A 23,777-nucleotide genomic window follows, 5' to 3' on the forward strand; every position below is an offset into this window, starting at 1 on the left:
TCTGAGCCTTCAACGGTCCTTTATTTTGCATCAAACCTTTTCTTTTTATTCATATTTTCAGATTTTGACTATCTAAGATCATGGATGTTACCTCTAAGCTTACTTAAACTTCACATCCTGTTTCCTGTCCAAGTCATGATGCTCTTGCTCATACTGGCATTCAAAAATCACCAGCCTAACAGAAGGCTTAGTTTCCATTTAAAAGGACATAGATTGAAACTAGTCACTGAACATTTGCATTCATTGAAATAAAATTCCGTCTCTCACAGAGGTAATCTGCGTCTTCAAAAACTTGTTATTCCATTACTAACATTTCAAATTTCCCCATTTCTTCTACCTACTGTAAGAGTCACTAAGTCAACAGATAACTGATTCATATTTAAGGCTATGTGGTAACAGTCCTCATCTGAGGGATATGCAGCTATGACATCAGTTGGTGGACAAAGGTATACCAGTTTTGAAATTTCATAATGTGAAAACTAGTAGGAAAAGACACAGTTTTCCTGTAAGGGATGAAAATTTCAGTCTCAAGCAGATTCCTCTAAAACTTACACTGCTTTTTAACAGAGGTAAATTGTAATTCCTGAAGTGTTAGATGTCCAGATTTTTACCTGCCCCTGAGTTCCACTACCTCAGTTGTATGGCAACCTTATTTTCCCTTTTTTGTGTGCTGCACTCATTAAATGCCCCAAAGCTAAAAACCAGCAACACCCACATGTTACCCAGTGTACCAGTGAAATCTGGGGGGAATTCTTACCTTTCATATATGGCAATTTAAAGTTTCACCTAAAGGATTTGATAGGAAAGGAAACAATAATGTAATGACATTTCAATATGACAGCACTGCTTTAAATGGTACACTGTTTTTCCTCCCCTTTAAAATCATACCAGATTTAAATAAGTTATAACTAGTTCAAAGAGCCATTGGTTGTAAACAACTAAAAAGCTGTCACTATTAAAAACAAGTTAATCATTTACAATTAGTTTTTCCTAAATAAACCACATAACCTTTGACAATAAAGCACTCTTTGGTGGACAATAGTTACGTTGTGTACTCAATACTGCAGCTTCATAAAAAACTTCATACAAAGTAAGAAAGAGCAGCCGATCAACACAGAAGAGTACCAATACTATTAGAAAAAAAAGCTTTTGTAGTTGATTCTCAGACTCAAGTGAAGACTTAAGCCCTGTCTGAATAGACACCACAGATTTATATACTTAAAAGCTCCCACCATCTTTTCATTTCTGGTGGTCAGCAGCTAAGTAAGTGATTGCCATCACAGTTTATACACATGCATCATACATACTAGCAAGCTCTCTTTATAATAGAGAGCTTAAATATTTACACCTGAGTCTGAATGTACATAGATTTTGTTGGTTTTGTTTGAGAAAGTGGTAGCATGGTAGAAAAAGGTCTACCAAACATGTTGACAGTTCATTTTATTCTACAAGTAAGGAAGAGATTGTTCTATTTCATTTTTTGCTGAAAAATAGAGCCAAAGTGATCTTCCTTGAATTGCATTAAGTCCCCTCTAGTCATATCCCCTTCACTCCTGAATATCCTCTTCAACACTGGTGGCTTATTGGAAATTCAACGCAATACTGTTCTAGTCTTCGTGATGGATTGGCTGTTGAAATAAAACATATTTGAGGGAAAAAGTTAAAGATCACTCAGTATGTATTTCAAGCAAATATTTCTGGCAAGGTAAAATGAACAAATGAAACTTCAAAGAAAGAAACAAAAGGTAAAAGTCACTGCATTTAATAACACAGCAGTACTGATTGTCAAGAATGCATGGACTGGTCTGATCACAGATAATATGAAGAAAATTCTGATCCATACAGAAATGCAAAAGAGGATTCAAAGTACCATAATTTCATTAAGCACATTTGTGCAAAGCATTCCTTTTCTTTTCCTCTCTCTGAGGTATTAGACCATAGGAAAAGTAGGAATAATAGTAAAGAAACATATTTTTTTTTAAAGCTAGGATTAGATTACATATAGAACAGTTCTGAAATGCTGCAGGTAGTTTTCAGTATTTTTCAGTATTTGAACAAGGGTGCAGAAGGCTGCTTTGTAATACCCAGCAAAGCAAAGGCATATGAGATTTTTAAAGTCGACTCCTCTTTGTTAGGTTTTGTGATATTCCTCTATACAGTTTTCATACTTCTTCCCCCATACTCCCTATTATAATTTTTGTAATAAGTTGACCTACATTCCCTTAAGCACCTTTACACATCAAAATGCCTTTACCACTTAAGATTTCATTTCTAATCAACTACTTACTGTAAGAATTTAATTTTAATTCTGTTCTGTGTGGTAACATGGAAAAGACCATTTAACTTGTGCCTTATTGTGACTCAGTTGGTTTGGATTTGAAGTATGCACCTTGTTAAAATACAGACATGAACTTCACAGTAACTGGCAAATTTACAAGGAAGCTATCTTAACTGGAGAAATAAGGGCATCCACTGGCTTACAGACTGGCAATGTGACTTCCTGCAAAAACCAGTATTATGTCAATCACAAGATATGTGTTATGTCCATCAGTACTTTCAGTAGAAGGCAGCAGACGTCTAGAGATGTTCCACAAAGGAAATGCAGTGAGTGTTTTAAATAGGATTGAAATTCTGTAAGTTCTCTTTGCAAAGCCAGAATAGTGTTTTAGCTGTAAATAGCTGTTTTGGCTAAAAAAATCAGTCTGAAGACAATCCATGGTAGTGTCTGAAGGATGAAATGGCAAATGAATTTCCTAGCTCTGCAGATTATACTGCATTAGGATGGGTCACAAGTGTGATTCACATACAAAAAGAATTGACTAAAGTGACATAAAGCAGCAACAAATGAGATTGATGTAAAAATGGTGCAAGATGTTTCCACTGGAATGTATCAGACAAGAAAGTAAAAGAATAAGGATATACAGTAATGTCAGAAGTTCAGCGAAGTAAATGAAGTCTTGACAAAGACAGATGTTGGTTAGGGCATGATATCAATATTGTAGAGATAATTATTCTCTACCCTGCAATCCACTTGATCTGGATTAGGTCAATGAATCTGAGCACTCTGAGGTAGTGCAAACTGCTGATACTTCAAGAAATTCAGATAGATGAAAAGGCATGCTTAAAAAAAGAGTGATACTTTTTCAAATGCTACAGGAAAAATAAAAGGACACCTACAAGACCAACAAGAAGATACTGGATTCTAAATCCAGTAAGTTATATGGTCATACCAAAACACCCTTCAGAGGGACCAGCACCAAATTAGCTCTTGCAGATTATAAAACAATTAAGAACTCCATAACTGACAGAACAAGGACAAAGTTGATTATTGGATGGAAATATAAAGTAACTGAACTTCTCAGACCCCCAAAGTTAGAAGAAAAGAAAGAGTATATGGAATGAAGTATTTGGGGTAGAAGTCTAAGAAAGTCCATTAAAATATGAAGGAAGTAATTTATGAAGTTTTAGATTGACCTGATCCTTGGCCTTCAGAGTCATACATCTGGCACCACACCTAAAGGACTAACAAAATTAATGACATCTTCTGTGAACTCTTTTTTTAGGGATGTAGTTTTCTCCTAAGGATAGGTATTCTCAGTTCACACAAAACAAAGGTCAGCTTGGAGAAGTGCTTTCCAGGAACTGAAAATCTCTCTTCAGATTACACATGTGCATGAATGCAGCCACAAAATGTTGCAAGCAGATTAAAACTGGAAGAGGCATGAGGAATAGAAACAGCAGGCAGAATCCCATCAATTCTGTTTGAACCAAAACTGACATGGTGAAAATTAGGCAAAATGGAGAAAAAACCCAACCAACCAAAAGGAAAACCTGGAAAAATACTACTAATTTTTAGTAAAATATCTATTTCAGGAAAAAGACATTATATTTTAACATGCTATTCAGTAAATCAAAACAAAGTCATGACTAAAAATTCTCTGAATAGAATTTACTGCAGTCTACTGACTATTTCCATTGACAGAGTGAATTTTTCATAACTTTGTTACCTTCGAGGTAACAGGATGAAGAAGGAGAAAGAAGAGCTCTGTGAGGAAACAGCTGCAAAAGAACTTAGAATTTTCAGTGATATTTATAAATCAAGCCACATAACATAAGAAGTAGTTACGTGTCATCTTTTACTCTTCCCAACGAAAATCTCTTCAGCACCTGACAGACTCATTTGAAAGTTTTTCACTATAAGTTTAAGACAAATTCCAGTAAATTGCAACCAATGGAAATAGTTTGGATATTGTTTTAAGTTATGCTCTCAGGCTCATCTTTTATAATGGCCTGGGGAGTTGCCACAGGGGGGCATGATCACATGCACATACAAAGATACATAGCAGTAGTCCGGCCATATGCTTCTGGGCCAAAAAGCACTTTCAGTCTTGCATAAATCCATTAGAATTAAAATTTCATTAAGCTTTACCAAACAGGTTTAGTTCAGATTATCAGCCATACTCTCAGTAAAAAAAACCCCTCATACCAGTATACACATGCATTTTACATGGTTCACCTTTCCACAATCACTGCATTTCAGTTGTCCATTGAATTTCTCCTAGTTTTGACTTCATGCACTGACTGGTATTTGACTTAATGCTGTGAGCAATTTTTCCGTCTCTTACTTCAGGCAGAGGGGATTTCATGTTACCAAAATACCTCATTTTCAGTAACTCTCATTCACATTAGGAATTACTACATAAAATTTTCAAACTTGAAAGACAGAGCAACATAAATAAATTACCTAAGATGTAAGGTTCCAGATATTCTCAGTACATGACATAAACCATTTAATTGTTTCTCACTTTTCATTGCTAGGAGAAGTTGAACTATGGCAAAGCTCCTGCCAGCACTAGACACAACAGCTCGAAGTATTTCCCTAGAGAACAGTTACAGGATCTGTAAAGAGGATAACTCTCACCTTTTTAAACTGTTTTTTCTTGCAGCAGACCTGGTAGTTCTTTTAGTAATGTCTGTACTGTCAGAAATGCTAGGTTCAGGGGTTTTATTTTTCTGAACACTGGACTGCAGAAGTACTCTGTAAAGAGTAGGAAAAAAGAATGATTATCTAATTGGAAAGTTTCTAGAAAACACTGAAAAGAGGGTATTATCGTTGCAGTAAAGCTAACAAGTATCAGCTGGCTTTTCACAAATCCTTCTGAAAAGCAAACTCTTCTGCTGAAACATACCCTTCTCTTTCCTAACATTCCTGTAATAACTAGGGTAATGCAAGTTGTTTTTATTTGGAGCATAGCAGCTTGCTTTGCTGGTTGGTTTTGTCGGGCTTTTTTTTGCTTTCAAAGAATGGATCAAGTTAATAGTTTTGAATTTTCTGTTAGGTTTTTGGAAGACAAAAAGATCCAAAATAGCATTTTAAATTATGCTACAAATTAAAAAAAAAGATAAAATCTGAAGTATGCAACAAAAGCAAGTATTATTTTCCAGACTGACACAGAATTCCCAGAATAAATTCAGAATAAACCCCAAGTAATTAAATTTGTGAAGGTCTAAGTCTAAATCCCCTTCAATTAACCATGAGATATTCCCTTCAAATAGGAAAATCATTGCAAATACTAGCATTTTGCTCCTAGAGGAAATAACTGAGTTTGAAATACTCAAAACTCAGCTTTACATGCTGGTTGTACACAAATACTTCTCTGAAAGAACCTAGAGCAATATACTGACTATTTCTTAGACAGGCAGATAAATCCTAGTGCTGTTTATGCTAAGAAACAAAGAATTCCACATTGTGAAATGCAAACAACTATTTTTATCCACCAGACAACTGGTTCACAAGAAAATGACGTTTGCTCTCTTCCTAAATACTTGTAGTGAAATTATGATATTGTGGAGACAGAAAGTGACAACTGGTCAATGGAGCCCATGGATATCTATTTAGTGCTTCATTTTATACATCTATTCTCTAGTCGTTCCATCTGTTCCAGCTATGAAAGTATGCACCATTTTAGAGATTCTGAGCTATGAGTAACTTAGCTATTACTGTTCCTTCTCCTGCTATTATAAGACTAATTTTCAGTGGCTTCACTGAGTCCAGTTGTATGAGCAGCTTACATTAGACTGGAAATCAAAACCTTCATTAAGTTGTGTAAGTTACAGTCTGGTCAGTTAACACTCTGAAGAAACTATTTTCACAGAATCCTAGATATCAATACTGAATGTTAACTTCTGGAGCAAAATACATGGGGAGAAAATATACACTTACATACTCATGTAACATACTCACCAAAAACAGAAATGAAAAAACCTCCAATGTTTTCATTGTTTTATATGTGTTTGATTTTAGAATTAGAACATCCATTTGAGATAACACAATTTCATCCAAAATATATTCTTTATTCAGTAAAACTGATCAGCAACCTTATTTTTACTATACTCTTCTTGATTAGCAAACAAATGACTACATAACCACAAATTCCAAGAATTTTAAACTACCTGAATAAATCTCTCTTAATAGTTCAGCCTTGCAAAATATTGTCACTTGATTTGCAATGTTCAAACAAAACAGCCAGTTCCTCTGAGCTATCTTAATACAAGGTTTTAACGAAAAGTACTACCAAAATGCAATGCAAATTCTACTGTAAACACAAGTCATTCAAAGTTGAAGGAATTGCTTATACAGGAGGCAGAAAAAACGGCCGTCAGATACCTTCAGCCTCATATCATACTTCTTTAGACAGAACAAATTCTTCTAATCAAAATGTTTTCCTTGCATGCCCAAGGTGAAAACATTTAAAACCTGAAAGCTTACGTTATAGTTTCTACTGTGATTGTAAAACAGTTTTAGCAAGTTCTAATATTATAATTCTTCTTTCAGTGCCACAGTTGTCATAGAGCATGAACAAATTTGGTCTACAACACTTTCAACCAAGCACTAAAAATTACACCAGTGGTGAAAGAAGACTTGCATTATATTCATTATTTGCATTACTTCATTTGTGCTGATAGAAACTTCTGGGAATGAACAGAAAAGTACAAAGTCAGCTTAACCTCATAACATTTAATCACTGAAATATAAACATGAACAAATCACGGCACATACTGGTTTACTACTGCTCATGCAGCCAGAAATACGGAAAAATCATGTTTTCTCCTTAAATACATACATTTGGTGTCTCTCTGCATAAAATGCATGCAAATGTACATATAAAAGAAAGTGAAAGTTATTGGAATGTAATCTAATGTTTATAATCTTTCTCTCCTAAACACCCTTTTTTTTCTAGACACCAGAAGTTCATAAAAACTGGTCAACATACATGGCGTAAACCCATATACTTATCTAACATGCACTGAAATATGAACCAACAGTGTGCCCTTGTGACCATGAAGGCCAACGGTGTCCTGGGGTACATTAGTAAGAACATTGCTAGCAGGTTGAGGGAGCTGATCCTGCCCTTTTACTCAGCCCTGGTGAGGCACACCTAGAGTGCTGTGGCCAGTTCTGGGCTCCTCAGGACAAGAGAGACATGGAGCTCCTTGAGAGAGTCCAGTGGAAGGATATGATGATGTTGAGGGGACTGGACATCCCTCTTATGAGGAAAGGATGAGGGCGCTGGGTCTGTTCAGCCTCCAAAAGAGATGACAGAGGGGACCTAATCAATGTCTGTGAGTATCTGAAGCAATGGTGTCAAGAGCCAAGCTCTGCTCGGTAGTGCTGAGCAACAGGACAAGAGGCACTGGGCACAAACTGAACAGGAAGTTCCACCTGAACATGAGGAACCTGACCTGAACACCTGAACTTCTTTACTGTGCAGGTTACCGAGCACTGGAACAGATTGTCCAGAAAGGCTGTAGAGTCTCCCTTACTGGAGATATTCAAGACCTGCCTGGATACAATCCTGTGGAACGCATTCTAGGATGACTCTGCTTGAGCAGGGAGGTTGGAACAGATGACCCACTGTGGTCCCTTTTCAACACTATCCATTCTGTGATTCTGTGAAGCACTATGAGTTATCAAGATACCATTTTGCACAAACACTTAAATATTCATCTTTTCAACGTATCAAACATAGTCCTTACTTCCCAGAGAATTTCATCTTATCTGTTCAAAACAAAGAAAGAAAATAAAAGAAGTTCTAAATGGAAATGTGACTTATAATAAAAATAGCCACCAGGAAACCAAAACAACCATCAAAACATTCTTGTAAGTTTGCTGTATTTGCCAAAGGGAGATAAGGAGATGCCTTATGGGATCAGTTCAGAGCCAGCTGTTAGCAGAGAAGAACCTTTAACATTGTCTGCTCTTCAGTTGATATGCCATTTTTACATCTCAAATATATACAATTTCACTGGGCTACTCTACAGGAAAGAATAATTGAAATCCCTGTGAACAAAACATTTGCTGAGAGAGACATTCGCTAACAGAGAGATTTTTAAATCAGACTAGAATTCTGGACTTCCAAGGCTCATAGCACCTCAAGGAAAAGAGAGAAGGTTCCATTTATACCACTTTCTGACATGGTGTTGCAAATAAACACCCAGAGCTGTCTTTGAGCCTGACAACTGTCAGCTGAGGACCAGCAACAGTGCTACTACAGCTTTTATTAGAATGCTACTGCATATATGTTAAAGGTGAGAGAAGAAACTAATGTATGGAATTTTGATTCAGCACAATTAGACTAACAGCTTTGCTTGATAGCAGGTTCAACAGATATGTTTTATAATGGATGTGAGATGAGGCCATGGTTCAGGAAAACCTGCCAAAATGTCAGCACGAAAAAAATATCCCAAACTGTATTAAAGAAGTGTAAGATCTCAGGACACCTACCTTACTGCTTTGTAGCTGTTCACATAAAAGAGTATGTCATACAGCATCCAGAAACACCAGCAAACACATCTGATGTACACAAATGGGATACACAAATGCACTCAATGGGATATGATTGAAAAAAACCAAAACAAAAAAAAAGCCAGGCTATAGGATGCTGTAACAGTCACACTATTAAACATACATTTTCATTGTAAGAATTTTTCATCTCTGGTTCATCTGTAATGGAAACATCACTTGGTAGCTCTGATCTTAAATACACACAACAAATAACAGACTAGTTTATACAATGCTTCCTTATTCAAGCTAATACCTTGGTCTTTAAACAAATCAAAACCTGTTTAAATGGAGCAGTGTTTGGTTCAGTAGCAGCATCTTTTAAATAACTCACAACCTTTTCTCACCATTTAACTCAGTGCAAGGGTGAAACATAGGCACACCACCAGGACACAAAAGCCCAAACTCCACAACCCAAGACAAAATCCACAAAACTTGAAGTGCAAGCAATATAATACATATTGGGGAGAAATCAATCGACACAACAAGCTTTTTTAAAATACATGATTACAGTATCCTAAGGAAGATACTGTAAGGAGGATAAAGAAAAGAGAGGTTACACAGGTGCATGTCTTCTCTGTCAGCAAAAGGCATTTTAGTCTTGCCAACCAGTCTAGGCAACCTGTATTACAAGATCTGCTAAGTACAATACTGCTTTCTCCTTCATCATCTCATGATTTTTAAGAAAATAGACCTGAGACCTCTACCACTCTTCCAAGTCATCAACAGGTAAGTGACTGATAACTTCAGCATACAGGGCTTCAGCCAACACAACTGCCAGGCTATCCCAGAGAGATCCATAATCCTTAGTGGTAGTTTGAGCTCTTAAAACATGAGACATTAGCTGCAGAATGGAGAGAAAGTTAGGCAAGCTTTTAAGAAAAGCCTAAGTGTTTTCTCTCCCTATACTTAAACCAACATTGTATGATTGTTAATCTTGAAAACCAAGCAATAGCACCAGGAACTGGAAATTCCCAGTAAATGGGAATAACCAAATTGCTTGCATCGCATCTACCAACATCAAACAGTCTTTTTTCCTCTAGCAAGGAAAAAGTGTTTTTAGTTTTTATACAGAACACAGAAACAATAAGAGAAAGAAAGGATGATAGTTGACTGAAATTGATCTTACAGTACAGCAAAACAAAGCACCGACTGTTTAATCTCTTTAACCTGTGTTTTAAGTTTAGCTTTTTAGTATGTGTTCAGAAATCTGAAGTCTGACTTCTAGAGACCACTGAGAACAGAAATAGTCCTACATTCAGTGTAAAACTTTGAAAATATGCCTCTCACATTATTTGGAATAATGCCTCTCAAGTATGTTATTTGAAAAAGTTAGGAGAAAAGAATTAAGTTGAAGTGATCTTTATTTCTTGATCATTTTTTCCCCAAAAGAACAGATTAAGATGACCTCAGCAAAGGCTAACTGAATAACTAAGCTGTCCAAAGTCCCCCAGTTCTCATTCTATAGTTATTCGGTCACTTATGTTAGAGAAAGAGTTTCATGCTTTTTAAGAAGTGCAGACAAAAAGTTGCAAGGCCAAAAGTACAGATGACAGAAAATCTCAACCTTCGTGTCTGTCAGGAGAGAATGCTGATTCTTACTCAGTACTCTGGTGTAAAAGACTTTCTGACCATTTCTTCTCCTTGAGAGCACTAAGGTTTCACCCCAAGTAACCATTTTACTTGGAGAGTGGTGATGACAGAGGAGCTCCAGGGAGACTCAGAAGGAAGCAAAAAGTTCATTTGGATTTCCTGACAGATCTGCGTGCTGTTGAAATTTTTGTTTGACCAAAGGATGTAAGTTGTCATTTGATGAAAAGACTGCACCTTTTAAGTAGAAGCAAGGCACAGAAATCACTGTAGCTATTCTGATGAAAGCAGAGTGAAGAAAGAGTGAAAACTGTACTCAGGGAACTGATATGCTATTAATGTTTTCTCAGCTGCTGAATCCAAGTTGTCAGAATGAATGAATGTAAGTAATCTCCTAAAGCTCTATAAAACATAATTATGAACAAAAGAGGACGAAACCAGATTGTCTGGGTAAACAAGTGATCCTTGACCTAACACTGCAACCTGTCCCATCTTCTGCTATGTTAAAAAGGTAAAAAGAAGTCCTGTTTTATGCCATGGCATATAATGTTTGATCTCTTCATAGAAACAAAGATCTACTGACATTTCTACCAAATTCCAGTTCTTGGCATTTCATGGGAATAAAATCATGTGTTGGGAAACTAGCCTACTTTGCAAGTTCATGAACTTCAAAGTAAAACTGAAGCTAACATCTGCATCTGCAATATGCAAAGGATAGGATCATATTTTAAAGCAGTACTTTTTCCTTCTTACAGATAATTTTGCTTATGTACTTTTGCTTATCTGCAGAGAAGAAAAGCTTCAAAACTAAGTTATTCTAAGAGCTCTTTGCATTTGTATATTGCATGCCAGCCATAAAAATCACTCAATTATTCCAAATATTGTACACAAAAAATAACAAAGCCAGAGCAGTGAAATTTACCCTTGCAACAAAGCCAGTAAGAAACATGACATGAAAACATGCATTTATGAGACATACTAGACAGAAAGGTGTGAGATATTATAGAGAAATGGAATGGGACACTTACACAGTGGCTCTCTCTCAGGGGGTCCTGATGGTTACTATGTTCTTAAACCATCTAGACAGAATAGCAGGCTGGGCAGAAGGGAGCCACATACAATCCACCAGATGACAATGCTACACAGTGTAGACACCAGCATAGCTAGGAGCCATCTAAAAGGGATTGGAGGGGGAGGTAGAGATGAAAAAAAAAAATCAAAAGCAAAAGCTATTGGTGTATTTTAAGCTTGTTTCAAGTTCTTCAAAAGGATACTGTTCTATAACCTTTGCCATGCATTTCTTACTTTCTATGACTAACAATCCATGCAGCCATAAATTGCCAAATGTAGTACCCATGTGCTGGTGGAAATCAAAGCAAATTTTCTGAAATCCTCACCAAAGTCACCTATTTCAAAGAAAGTCTGTATCACTCTTGGAAATAAGTGCACGCAGGAGCAATACATCTCTGACCACTTGCTGCCATCTCTTACACAGTTGGATCAGCCTGTATTCACACATCCTACTTCACAATCATACATTTTGATCCTAAAACATTAGATCAGAGACAGGTAAGTTTGCAGAAACAAACAACCAGATGATGGGGTGTATTATCTTCCTGTGTAAGAAGCAAAAGCCAATTCATAATCCTTTGCTACAGGTGCAGAATATTGCTTATTAGAACATATATAAAACATCCAGTCATGAAAGCATAAAGAATTCATACAGCCAACTTCAATAAACACTCTATACAAATCCCTTGTGACTTAAAAGTAAATAATGCCTCAGTTTTCAAAGACTAACTGTCCAAGCTTCTGGTGCTCTTACTTTGCTCCCCCCCACTTCTTTTTTCCTCTGAAATAAAACTACTTAGAAGATTAAGAAGCTTCTGGTTTTTTGCTTAGATAAAAGTAATCAATTTTACTGCAAGACTAATTATTTTAACAGACAACTGAAAAGGAAAGAGACTAACACCTCTTGTAGCAGAAAAAACTTCTGACTCATGTAAGGCAGCCAAATATTTCTTGCAATAAAACAACAGTAACACAAAGAATGTATGAATTTACACATTCATTTTTCACCATATTATTTCAGTACAAGTTGCAAACCATAAAAATAACTCAGGGGAACAGAAGGAGGTAAATTGAAACTCCTTGAGCCACAATGCACAATGTAAAAAGCAGCTATAAGCTCCAGGTAAATTATTTTAATTCTACACAAGCACCAGCTAACTAGTTTTAACTAGAGCAGACATGTTGCAGAATATTTCATGAGTGGAATAATATTTTAACAGTAGATAGGTCTTCTGTTAAGAAGATATTAACACAATGGCTCTGAATAGGTTATCACAGTCTACAATCATCGCATGGAATATACAATAAGTGTGTGGCAATTAAGTACTTGACCACTAAGGCACTTCTGTGCCTTAATCTGCAAGGTCGTTTTTTTTTTACTGTGCTATTTGAGGTAACTGAGGTGATGCATTTTGGCATTTTTTAAATGTCAGCTGGGCACAGGCTTTGTTCCAAATATGTTGTATCTTACATGGCTGCCTGTGTAAATGATAAGCATGAACAAAAGAGAGAATTTTAAAACAAAAGCAGAAATCACACATAGCAATGTGTGAAGGTTTCCAAAGTCATGTTCCTTTACCTTCACCATATTTTTGCTATATACTTCTCACTTTTTCTAAAAGTCTGATGACAGCAGTGATCTTAAAAAAGAAGAAGAAAAAGAAAATAAAAATGCCAGCAGGTAGCACCATCATCTCCTACAGAATGACAACACAACAAAAGTCAAGTTGACTGTGGTCTGTGACTTCGGTGATGTGTCATTTGCAAAAATCTGACAGCTAGGGGTCACCATTTCTTTCCTAGCAATCTAATGAGATCCAGCTAAGTTTTGCGAGTGTTGCATTGTCTTGCAGTTTACTTAAGGGCAGACAGAAATTTTTTGTACCTACAGTTGGTACAAGCTACAACAGATGCAAACTTGCTTTTACAGGTGGTGTTTCAGGACTTGTCTAAAATAAAGATTACCAGTTTCCCTGACAGAAGTGCACTTCTTTGAATTTTTTTACTGAAACTGTTACTAGTCTGCCTTCCAGATTCACCAGACATTACCACAAAGCCCACAGGATTTAGGGAAAGTTCTTTTCCAAGGAAGAGAAAATGAAAGGAAGCTAAAAATCCTTCTTTCAACTCTTTTTAGGTAGCTGACTTTACTTCAAACACCAGCATGTATCTTACTTGATCCAATCAAACAAGACCATACAGTCATAGTCCTTCATTTTTATACTACCATAGGAAAGACAAGAGAATGTTTGTGATTAAACTAAAAGTAAAGCATTCAGAAGTACTACAGGAGCTTGTAAAGTGCAGAATACCAGCATTAAAAACTATACAGAAAACCAGAAATTCAGTCATGCAGCTCTTTAATGAAGTTCTCCTGCCTCCTCAGCACTCACCAAGTCTTCAGAGAAACGGTGAATCTCATGTTTGTTTTAAGGGAGTAAAAGCAGCATTGGTAACAAACCTTTAGGGGCAACAGGAAGTATTCATGAAGAGGATAAAAGTGTTTCTGGCATTTTATATATTCAGAAACTGACTTACGCTAGTGGAGATGCAGCTCCTGGAGCTTTTGCTTGCCTTTTGCTTTTCAGAGCACGAAGCTTATCCCCTTGCGTTAGACAGTTTGTTTCATCATCATCACTGTACTGGATAAGTGGAGGAGGGAAAGGATAAATCAAGATTAAAATAAAGACACTTTGATATTTAAGAATTAACTTTATTTTAAAGCTTAAAATTAGAATTATCTCAACAGGATAAGGTCAAAGGAAATTCATTTGCATAAATACAGTTCTGTTCCTTCCAGTTTCCTGTTTGCTGCTTTTGAAGCTGTAAACCATTAAGTGGTGTCATGAATTACATGCATCAGAGTATTGTCTACTTTTAAAACACTGGAAACAATACTTGATCAAATCTTTGCTTAGGTACAGTATAATCTTCACTAAATACAGGATTTCCCTCCTTCCCTTGCTTTTTTAAAACAGCAGTACCGTCTTTCTCAAAAAGCACCATCAAAAGGTATTACAGAAGCTGCAATTACTTAGAAACTAAAACGAGGTTAAAAAAAAACAACAAACCCTTTTATCCCTTCCCTTTAAATACACACAGTGAAGCAACAGACAATCCAAAATGAAACCAGTGTGTTTGACTGCAGATTGTGAGTACTTTTTTCTATTATTGACCTAATTACAAAAGACTACAGCATGATGATGCTCCTATTTCACCTGTGTTCTGAACTCCATTTTTCATAATTGCTGTCCATACTTTTTCCCCCCATATCCCTTTATACAAAAAGGGTGAACATAAAAAAAAAATCTGATTAACAAAGTTTTAGTGTACCCACAGGTTTGTTCAAAACCTGTGAGATTTTCAACAGTTCCAACTTTTACAAGAGCACAATATTTGGATGGTTACCAGTTCAATGTCCTTTTGGATGGTTCTCCTGTTTCTTGTGTTATTAATTGAAATATCATCTACTCCTGACAGAATTCTTGTTACAGCAATTTTATGGTTTCGTTTCAACTTTGCACGGAAAATATCCCCTTCTGTCCAAAGTTCTGCCTGTTTGCTATCATAACATGGAAAAAAAGGCCCAAAACACAACAAATTAACACTGAAGATTGTTAAGTGTACAATAGAAGAAGAAGAAAAAGACATCTAGATTTATTTTTGGCAATAATTTACACTCAATCTACTTACTCCATCAGGAAATGCTGTTGTGGTCCAATCACAGAACCAGGTCTATTTATTCTGATCCAGGCAATAGTTTCAGCAGCTGTCATCCGATAATGCTTCATGATGTAACAGGCAATAAGTGTGCCGGTTCGTCCAAGACCAGCTGTGTAAGATAAAAGAATGACTTCTTTTATATATCCGTCTTCATCTGGAATCTGCTGTAACTACAGACACTGCTACTTGGACAAGTAGTTACCTGCCTAATTTATCAAAACAAACCTGTACTTACCAAATTTGGTAAGGGAAACTTACCCTTCGATCTTTAACATAAAAGGTTACTAACACACTCATTATGGTTTTTTTGAGTGAGGTAACCTTCCAAAGCCAGCAACTTTACAAATATTCGTAAGTTTAGTTCATCTTTATTTACCTATCTATCTATGAATATGCATGAAGGTATGAGAATGTTTTTATGCATGGAATAAAACACGTGACCTTTTTCAGAATTGTCACAGCACCTTCTTGCAAACTAATCATACATTGCACTGAAACCAGCTGTTCTTCCAGACTCTCCTCTAATTAATCTCTTTAATTCCCAATAAAAAGACAAATTTTGCAATAAGCAAGTCTGGGCACTAGCTAGTACAGGCAGAAAGTACTCCAGCATGAGAAACCTTATCTATAATGGCCCTCAAAACAGTTCTATTTATCTGGGGAAACATGAGAAGCAAAGGACAGCTCCAGCTAAGTGGCTTCTCTCCTCAATCACTTGCTGTGAATGCAAATCCGCACCACCTTCCCTCACTTAACAATTGACTGATCAACACCAGTGTAAAATCTTCTATATAAAACAACAGCCAAGACAACCACACAGGACTTTCCATGACTTGCCCAGCTTTAAGAACAGGCTGCAGCATTCTACACTTCCTCAAGAGTAAGAGCAGGCTAGACACCATTAGTATGACATCTATCAAAGAATAACTTAATTTGAGTGAAAACAAAGCACTTGTTATCACTGATACTCAATATTCTGGCATAACCAATGAAGTGATATGCCTGAATTTATCACCTCAGTGAAGAATAAGAGCATGCACTTGTTTCCCCACAGTCAAGATGCTGGTTTTAACAATTCTTTCACTTTCCAGTATAATTCTGTTAAATGCAGCAAATGGATGGCAGATCCAGGAACAAAAATGCAGTCTTTCCAGGTCCAAAGCAAACAGGTTAAGAAAAGGCCTGTCTCCTTCAATCACAGAGTTATCAGGTACACTAGTGATGCAAAGATGTAGAGAAGAAATGCCTGATAGACTATTAAAGATGGTGTGGGATGGGAAACATACTGCCTCTAGAACCACAGAAAACTGAATAACTATACTAGCTGCCTTGGGCATGCTCTTAAAATCTCTGCAGTCTAAATCTGAAAGAATGGACATTCAGAGCATGCCCAAGCTAGTATAAAGAACTTCTGAGGGATGAAGATTTTGGTGGTTGTAGAAGAACACTCATATATTTTGAGGAATCTCCCCAAAATGCTGCACTGTTTTCAAAAGTTAATTATTTGGTATATTTAAACATGTATTTTCAGAGAGAACTCGACAGGACTTCAAACGCCTGCCCAAAGCATCCTTTGAAAGTGCTAACACTTTCTAACAGAAAGAGCTATTACTATTGGAAATCTCACTTTCCCCAGTCCCATTTTGGGAATGGCTGGGAAGATTTTTCTGAAACTTAAAAAAATTAGAATATGAAGTGCTGAACAGAACCATAGAAAGAATTTGAATGGAAATGTTGCAGTTTGGCAGAGATGTTAATAGCCATATTGTAGAATTATACTGCAAAATACCTCAGGAACTGTAATTATACACATCACTTGTAATATAAATTGGTTTTTACACCATACCTTTGCAATGAACGGCTATTACTCCTTCAGCATTTTCACAAATATTTAGAAATCTTTTAACTATAGTATCACTAGGTGTGCTTCCATCAGCAAAGAAGAGATCAAAATGCTCAAATCCAGCATCTGTAAATCGTTTGGCATCATACAGTTTTTTGTTGAGGCGTATTATAGTGGTGACCTTATGCTGCCTGAAGTATGGGAAATAAGCTTCTGGAGCATGGTGGGGATAGCCTATTTGAGAACAGAACATAAAAAAAAAGAGAGTAAGGCTCAAACTGCAGAAACAAAAAAAGACTAAAAAACAAGATATGAAAACACTTTCAAAATAGAGACAACATAAAGAAATAGAATAACTGAAAATGGAATTTTAACACAATCACCTAGGTCAGATACAATTAAACCAAGCATTAAAATTTTACTGCCAGTGTTCTTATAAAAGGAAAAGAGCTAGGGGAAAAACACACTGTTTGAGGAACAGTTTTTACAGCTTGTTCTTACTGATAACAATCAACTAAGAAAGCAGTGGGCTTGTATCCCCCACCTCCTTTTTTAAGCATACCATTTTCAATTTTACTTCTTGAATGAGGTCCACTGAAGGCAATGAATTTGTTTGGTATTATCCAGTTAAAATCTCCATTTTCTGCTCTCTGTCAAGAGAAAATGCTTGGTTTATCATTATCCCTGTATTTTCAGGTTTTTCCTTATTGTTTCAAAATACACGCTAGATAGAATTGATGTACAATTTTTTCAAAGGAAGTTGTGTTAGTTGACTGCTTTCTTTTTCATCATGAGGACAACAGATGCTCTCAACCTCACTTTTTTCCATGTTTCTGTCTTTCTAAATCAGTTTTAGAACAACACAACTGATGCCCTTCAGATGAAAGGCAACTTCCAATTTTTAAATTTTTATAGGCTTCTAAATTATGGCCTTGGTCTTACCTCTGTTCACAAATTACATAATGACTTTTTAAGTTCTATGAACATTTAATTTTCTCTTTACAAATATCTGGCAGCTTTGCATTTCTGAGACTGCATACAGTCAAGAGCTGTAGTCCAACATTGTCACAATAATTTCCTATGTCCCAAAGTGAATTTTATGTGCTTGGAGTTTCCCAGCCCTGTTTCGTTCTTTACCTCAAAGAGTGTTATTACATCTTTCCCGTGTGTTCTCAAATACATACTTTGATTGTTCTCTAGCATTCAGTTAGACTTGAGCTTGTATGCCCTTTAGTTGTTCATCAAGAGTGCTCAAGAGCATCCAGGGTTTAAATAATAATGGAAATCCCCATTTTTTTCCATTTTGGTTTCTGCTTTCCCCCATGTTTGAGCATAATTACGCTTTAATCTGAATTTTAGTATTCTCTCTCTGACCATGCACCTTTATTTAACTATCATAGCTTAAAGAGACAAAACAGAAGTGGAACTTAATACTACAAAAGAACAGCACAAATTATAAGCAATTGTTTTAGCATTAGTAACAGCAAGCAAATCAAAAGATTGACACTGAACACTTACTTCATAATGCTCATATTCATTTACATCAAACGTACTAAAATCCAGGAAACCATACTGCAAAGCCTAAAATTCAGAACACAGCTCTTAACAGAGATGCCTCTTCAATGAGGACAGTTTATAATTCTTTTTGGTTCCATAAAGTCCCTTAATACACACTCTCCTCTTTCTTCACACAATTTAAGAAATACAGATCAACTCAGTCTTGGTTCAAAACAGGTTTGTAAATTTCAATATAAGTGAAGTCAGATGAGTAAATTGACTTTTTTTGTTTCCACTGAATCACTATGAAAATCCCAGATTACTGAAGCATTTGATCTTTTTATTACTGCTAGGTGCACAAAATAAAAAGAACCAGCAAAAAAAATCTATTGAAGCTATGAGTAGATTCTAAAGACTGCATTCAAGAACTGCAAATATTTTTTGTGCATAAATGCTATTTGTTAGTATCTTCATTGATTTCAAATTGTTTGCAGTCACAAAGTCCTAAGTAGATACTACTGTGAGTCCATGATGTCCCATAATTAGCCACAACCATAATAATTAACACTGTATAAAAAATGTAATCATTTGGGTAACTAACAGCTTATCCACTTGTTAGAATAGGAAACACAAACACAGATAAGTCCCACATCTACAGATATTAAAAATACTACATTCTAATTTTCTCTTTTACTATGTAATCTTTTGTAGCTTTTCTTGCCGTTCACCAGCAAGAATAGCAATGCACCAGTCTTGGAATACAAGTAGCCAATTTCAAAACACCCGAAAAAGCTGATAGATCTTCAAAAAGTTGACTTAACCAGTAAAAACATCAGTATTTGGTAGAGATACCCATAATACAAAAGACCATAGTACAGTAGAGTGCTGCAGAATTCCCCATTTCACTATTCATACAGAATAAAAAGAATGTGTTTTAATTCCCCTATCCTTCAATGTTGCATTACTTCACCACTATATTGCTATAAAAACTAGATTATGGTAATTTGTTGTTAAAAAAAGAAGCACCTACCTCCTAACATTTGTTTATCATTATCCCTGTAGATAGAAATTTGTATTTCTATTACTAAAGCAAAATTTGAAATCATTAGCATGTGTTGCAAATGCCTGAAGTGTATAGCAAGCCCATTCAAAACCACTTTCAAAGGCTATGTTCAGCCTAATACATAACACCAGGGGGTATATAATAAACCTAACACACAACTTTTAGGATTAGAGGTGAATTACTGTCCTGAAAGATTACATAAGTAAAACGCAAACTCCGTCTTTAACATCTTAACTATTTGATTGTATAAGGTATTAGTTGATTTCTGTGGATGCTGTACCTACTTTTGTTACAATGCACAATGCACAGTAAACCAGGCAACAATCAGCAAATCTGCCTCTTCACAGCTCTAATTGGATACTAGCTTCCTAAGCCCTCTTTTTCCGATGGGCAATATTTAGCTAACTTTTTGAAATACGAAAAATACTAGTTTGCTGACCTTGTTTATTGCATGAAAACAGTCCAGTAATGTCAGATGAAAACTGCAAGTACCAAAGGAAGCATCCCTGTAAGATATGATGACCAAGACAGTAATTATTGCATTTTAATCCAAGTGAAAGCAATTGAAGATACTTCTCTAAAACTGTTTAAAAATTACTTTAAGATAATGATTATTACATGGAAGTAATTATGTCAAATGATTAATTCCTTTCCTGTACCTTGAATCTTACAAGAATAACAAAACATAAAATAAGTTATGTTAACAGATACAACAGTAAGATTACTCTAACTACAGTTTTGGTAAAGCTGAAATGTTCAATTTCTGACATGGACTGCTAGGATAAACATTTGAGTAAATATAATAAAATATTTTCCTTAAGATGCATAAATAGTTTATGCTTAAACAAGAGGAGAAACTGATTTCATTAAAACCCCTTCTTTCAGTTACAAGTTTTTTAATTCTGCTGATCCAGGAATTGCATGTTCTTAGTCGGTGACCATTATCAAATTCCATAAGCACCACAGAGTAAGCATTCTAGAGGAATACTACAGTCAAGTAAATAAATAAAACTGAATCTACATCAGAGAATATTATGCCTTGGCAAAATACCTTGAGACCATGTAGCCCTTATGAGCAGAGAATTGCTAATGTTTCTAGTAAGTAAAAAAATGTTCATATTATAAAACTGAGAGGAGGGAGAACTTTTGAAGAACCTGGAGGGCTGTCTCTAGTATTTTTTTATATCCTTTCCATCCTCATGAATCAGTGTGAAAAGGGGCAGAAATTAGCAGGGCACAGAAATATAGAACCTTATTCAAGTAAGAGAAAGGACACATAAAGGTGACATTGTAGCAGCTGGTGTCTCTAAGACCACCTGATGAGCAAGAAAAAAAAGGATGAAGCCTTCTACAGACAGACAAAAGCAGCCTCACATTCTCAGGCCATGGTCCTCAAAGGGAATTGCAACCTCTGGTATCTATTGGAGGGATAGCACAGTAGGGCACAGGCAATGCAGAAGGTTCCTGGAATGCACTGATGACAACTTTCCACTTGTCAAATGTGTGCAGCAATCTGCAGAAGCTGTCTTGTGCATAAATAATGCTATTAAGCATTACAAGCCCTTTGTGCTGAATGACAGATATTTTGGTATGTTTAACTATCAGCTACTGGCACAAAATCATTCTGCCACATGAGAAGCAATGTAGATAAAAAAGCTCAATGAGTGGATAAAAAACACTGTGGCTGCTTCACTTTCTGCTTGTACACTTCAGTACCAGCTGGTAACACCTCTGATTCACTGAGTACCTGAAGTTCAGGCAGGGAGTGTGTCCCAAAACTTCAGCACAAAAAAACCCCAACCAATCAACCAAAACCAAAAACCAACCAACCAAAACTAAAATAAACCCCACAAAAAAAAAACAAAAAACAAAAAACCCCCAAACAAACAAACACTCCCAAAACAAAAACAACACCCCCTCAAGGTACAGAAAGTTCTATCAACCTGTTATTTACCTGAAAGGAAGATATGAAACACTTCCTGACAATATAAGCCTGTACACATCTTCTGGGGATTCTCTCAAGTATATTATCTATTTTTGGAGAAAGACAGAAAAGGAAAAAGATTATTTTAAGACAGGTTTCAATAATTTCAAGTCACTTGTATATTACAGAAGGCATAATTAATTATCACAGAACGCAAAAGTGCTGGAAAAGAGTGGCACCAAGAATGAATGTTTGCAAGTGTGCAACAATAAAACTAACATAAACAATAAAAAATCCTGTCAATCTAAAGAAATACATATTTTAAAACTAACTTTATAGATTCGTGCAGAAGTTGTTCAGCTACAGGCTACAGTGAAAAGGCTTCTGTTCATCTGGATTCTTACATTTCAGCTTGGCCAGTTTGTAGATTTTTTTTTAATTAAGCTTTTAAGATGTAAATCAAAACATGAAAACCCGCAGATATATCAGCAAAGCTATGAATCATCTGGTACACAAACTGTCTGTACACTCAGCAGACAAGACTGTTATTTATGAATGTTTTGATCTTCCTACATCAGAACATTTACATTAATCCAAATTCTGTACTTCCTCCTTTGCACTGCTGAGGCAATATCCAGTAACTAAATCCAGATGCGATAAACTAAAAGAAAACAAAAAATTAAAAAATAAAAAAATTAAAAGAAATCTGTAGCTTCAGAAGCAAAATCCTACGAACAGAATGAATTGAACTTTCTACTGTCAAAAACACTCAGAAAAGAATTCACAAAGGACCAACTTACGAGAAATATCCATATGGTCTTCCATCACAACATGTCTGATCACTCTTGGATAGCCTTTAACACTAAGGTCTCCTTAAAGAATACCTAAAAGTCCTCTTTTTTGCATATCTCTTCTTCAAATACCATCAAACACCATCCCCAGCATGGCCAGGAGGTAACAACTGTTAATAACAAGCTGTCATTAACAGGTCAATATTCAGTAATTTCAAGTTAATACTTTTTCTTTGAAATTGCTTTAACACCCTACAGAAAGTTGGGGTTTTATCACTAATGTTCAGTAAAATTTTTTATTTCTTTTATGCTAACAACGTTTTCTCTTAGAGTTATTTGAAAGTAAAAATCCTCATGTATTAATTAATTATCCCCCAAAAACCAAGGCATGGCATATTTACTTTCTGTTGCTTTGGACATTTTTTCTTTTAAAAGTTGGCATTGCTTTTCAAATTTCTTTGATGCTGCTGCAAAGCCAGTTTGAACAAATGGTTTAACATACCATAAACATCCTCCCTCCACACAAAAGAGTTAGAAAAAAAACAAGAGTTAGAACAGATGTTGCTAAAAAAACCCAACAAACAAACCCAGCTTGAAATATAACCTAAACAGACAGCTAAAACAGACATGGCCAACAGGTGACCCCTTTGATTTTCCTGATTCAATTAGTGTGTTAAGCATTTTCTGAGCATTCTTCCTTTGAAATTGGCAGTAGGAAACAAAAAAATAAATCTTTCTTGATAAATAGCTAAGTAGTGAAAACTGCATGTTTTGTGTGTGTGCTTTCACTGCGGAGAGATAAGTGACTTCTGCATTTATATGTGCAAGTATACACCCAAAACAGAAAAGATACTTTAAAAGCCTCCCCAAGTATCATTGAATAACTTATCCTCAGATGGCAGAGTTCATTTTCTATTCTGCAAGCATTCACTGCCTAATTTGGATGTAAAGGTTATCTTCCATGAAATTTCAAACTGAGTGCTTTGATACAGTCCTAATTTGCATCTTGCAGCACAGTGAACACATATTGCTAGCAACCATATGAATCAAGCACTTCTTTTTTATCGGGAAGAGAGCCCTGTCCCTGAAAAACTTACAAACCCAAGATGTAAAATGGAATTAGCAAACAGATGGTAATTAGACAGAGTTTGTAGCCAGAAATGAGTCACCTGGAAAAAACTTGGGATTACAGAATCACAGAATCAATTAGGCTGGAAAGGATCTCTGAGATCATCCTAGTCCAACCTTTGACCAAACACCACCATGCCAACTAGACCATGGCACTGGGTACCACATCCAGTCCTTAAACACCTTGTCCACCATCTCCCTGGGCAGCTCATTACAATGTTTAATCAATTCATTACCCTTCCTTGTGAAGAAACTCCTCCTACTGTCCAACCAGACTTAAGTGCTATCACACTGTGTAGTATACA

General features: G+C 35.9%; 1 protein-coding gene across 4 annotated transcripts in view; it reads right to left on the reverse strand.

Moving 5' to 3' along the window:
• Positions 1-23,777, reverse strand: part of CDC14B (cell division cycle 14B) — a 35,202-nt gene continuing 11,425 nt past the window's right edge. For 3 of the 4 annotated variants that reach the window (XM_017733349.1, XM_017733347.1, XM_017733346.1), the window contains exons 5-12: positions 21,584-21,660; positions 20,069-20,135; positions 17,073-17,303; positions 15,197-15,335; positions 14,912-15,065; positions 14,042-14,145; positions 4,922-5,038; positions 1-1,628 (exon numbers count right to left, since the gene is read on the reverse strand). In XM_017733349.1, coding sequence (XP_017588838.1) covers positions 1,592-1,628; positions 4,922-5,038; positions 14,042-14,145; positions 14,912-15,065; positions 15,197-15,335; positions 17,073-17,303; positions 20,069-20,135; positions 21,584-21,660 — 926 coding nt within the window. In that variant the 3' untranslated portion in view covers positions 1-1,591. Of the gene's footprint in view, positions 1,629-4,921; positions 5,039-14,041; positions 14,146-14,911; positions 15,066-15,196; positions 15,336-17,072; positions 17,304-17,631; positions 17,720-18,587; positions 18,651-20,068; positions 20,136-21,583; positions 21,661-23,777 lie in introns of all 4 variants that reach the window. The other variant, XM_017733345.1, reaches the window with a different exon arrangement.

This window comes from Corvus brachyrhynchos, unplaced genomic scaffold (assembly GCF_000691975.1).
Source record: "Corvus brachyrhynchos isolate BGI_N302 unplaced genomic scaffold, ASM69197v1 scaffold424, whole genome shotgun sequence".
NCBI lineage: Eukaryota > Metazoa > Chordata > Aves > Passeriformes > Corvidae > Corvus > Corvus brachyrhynchos.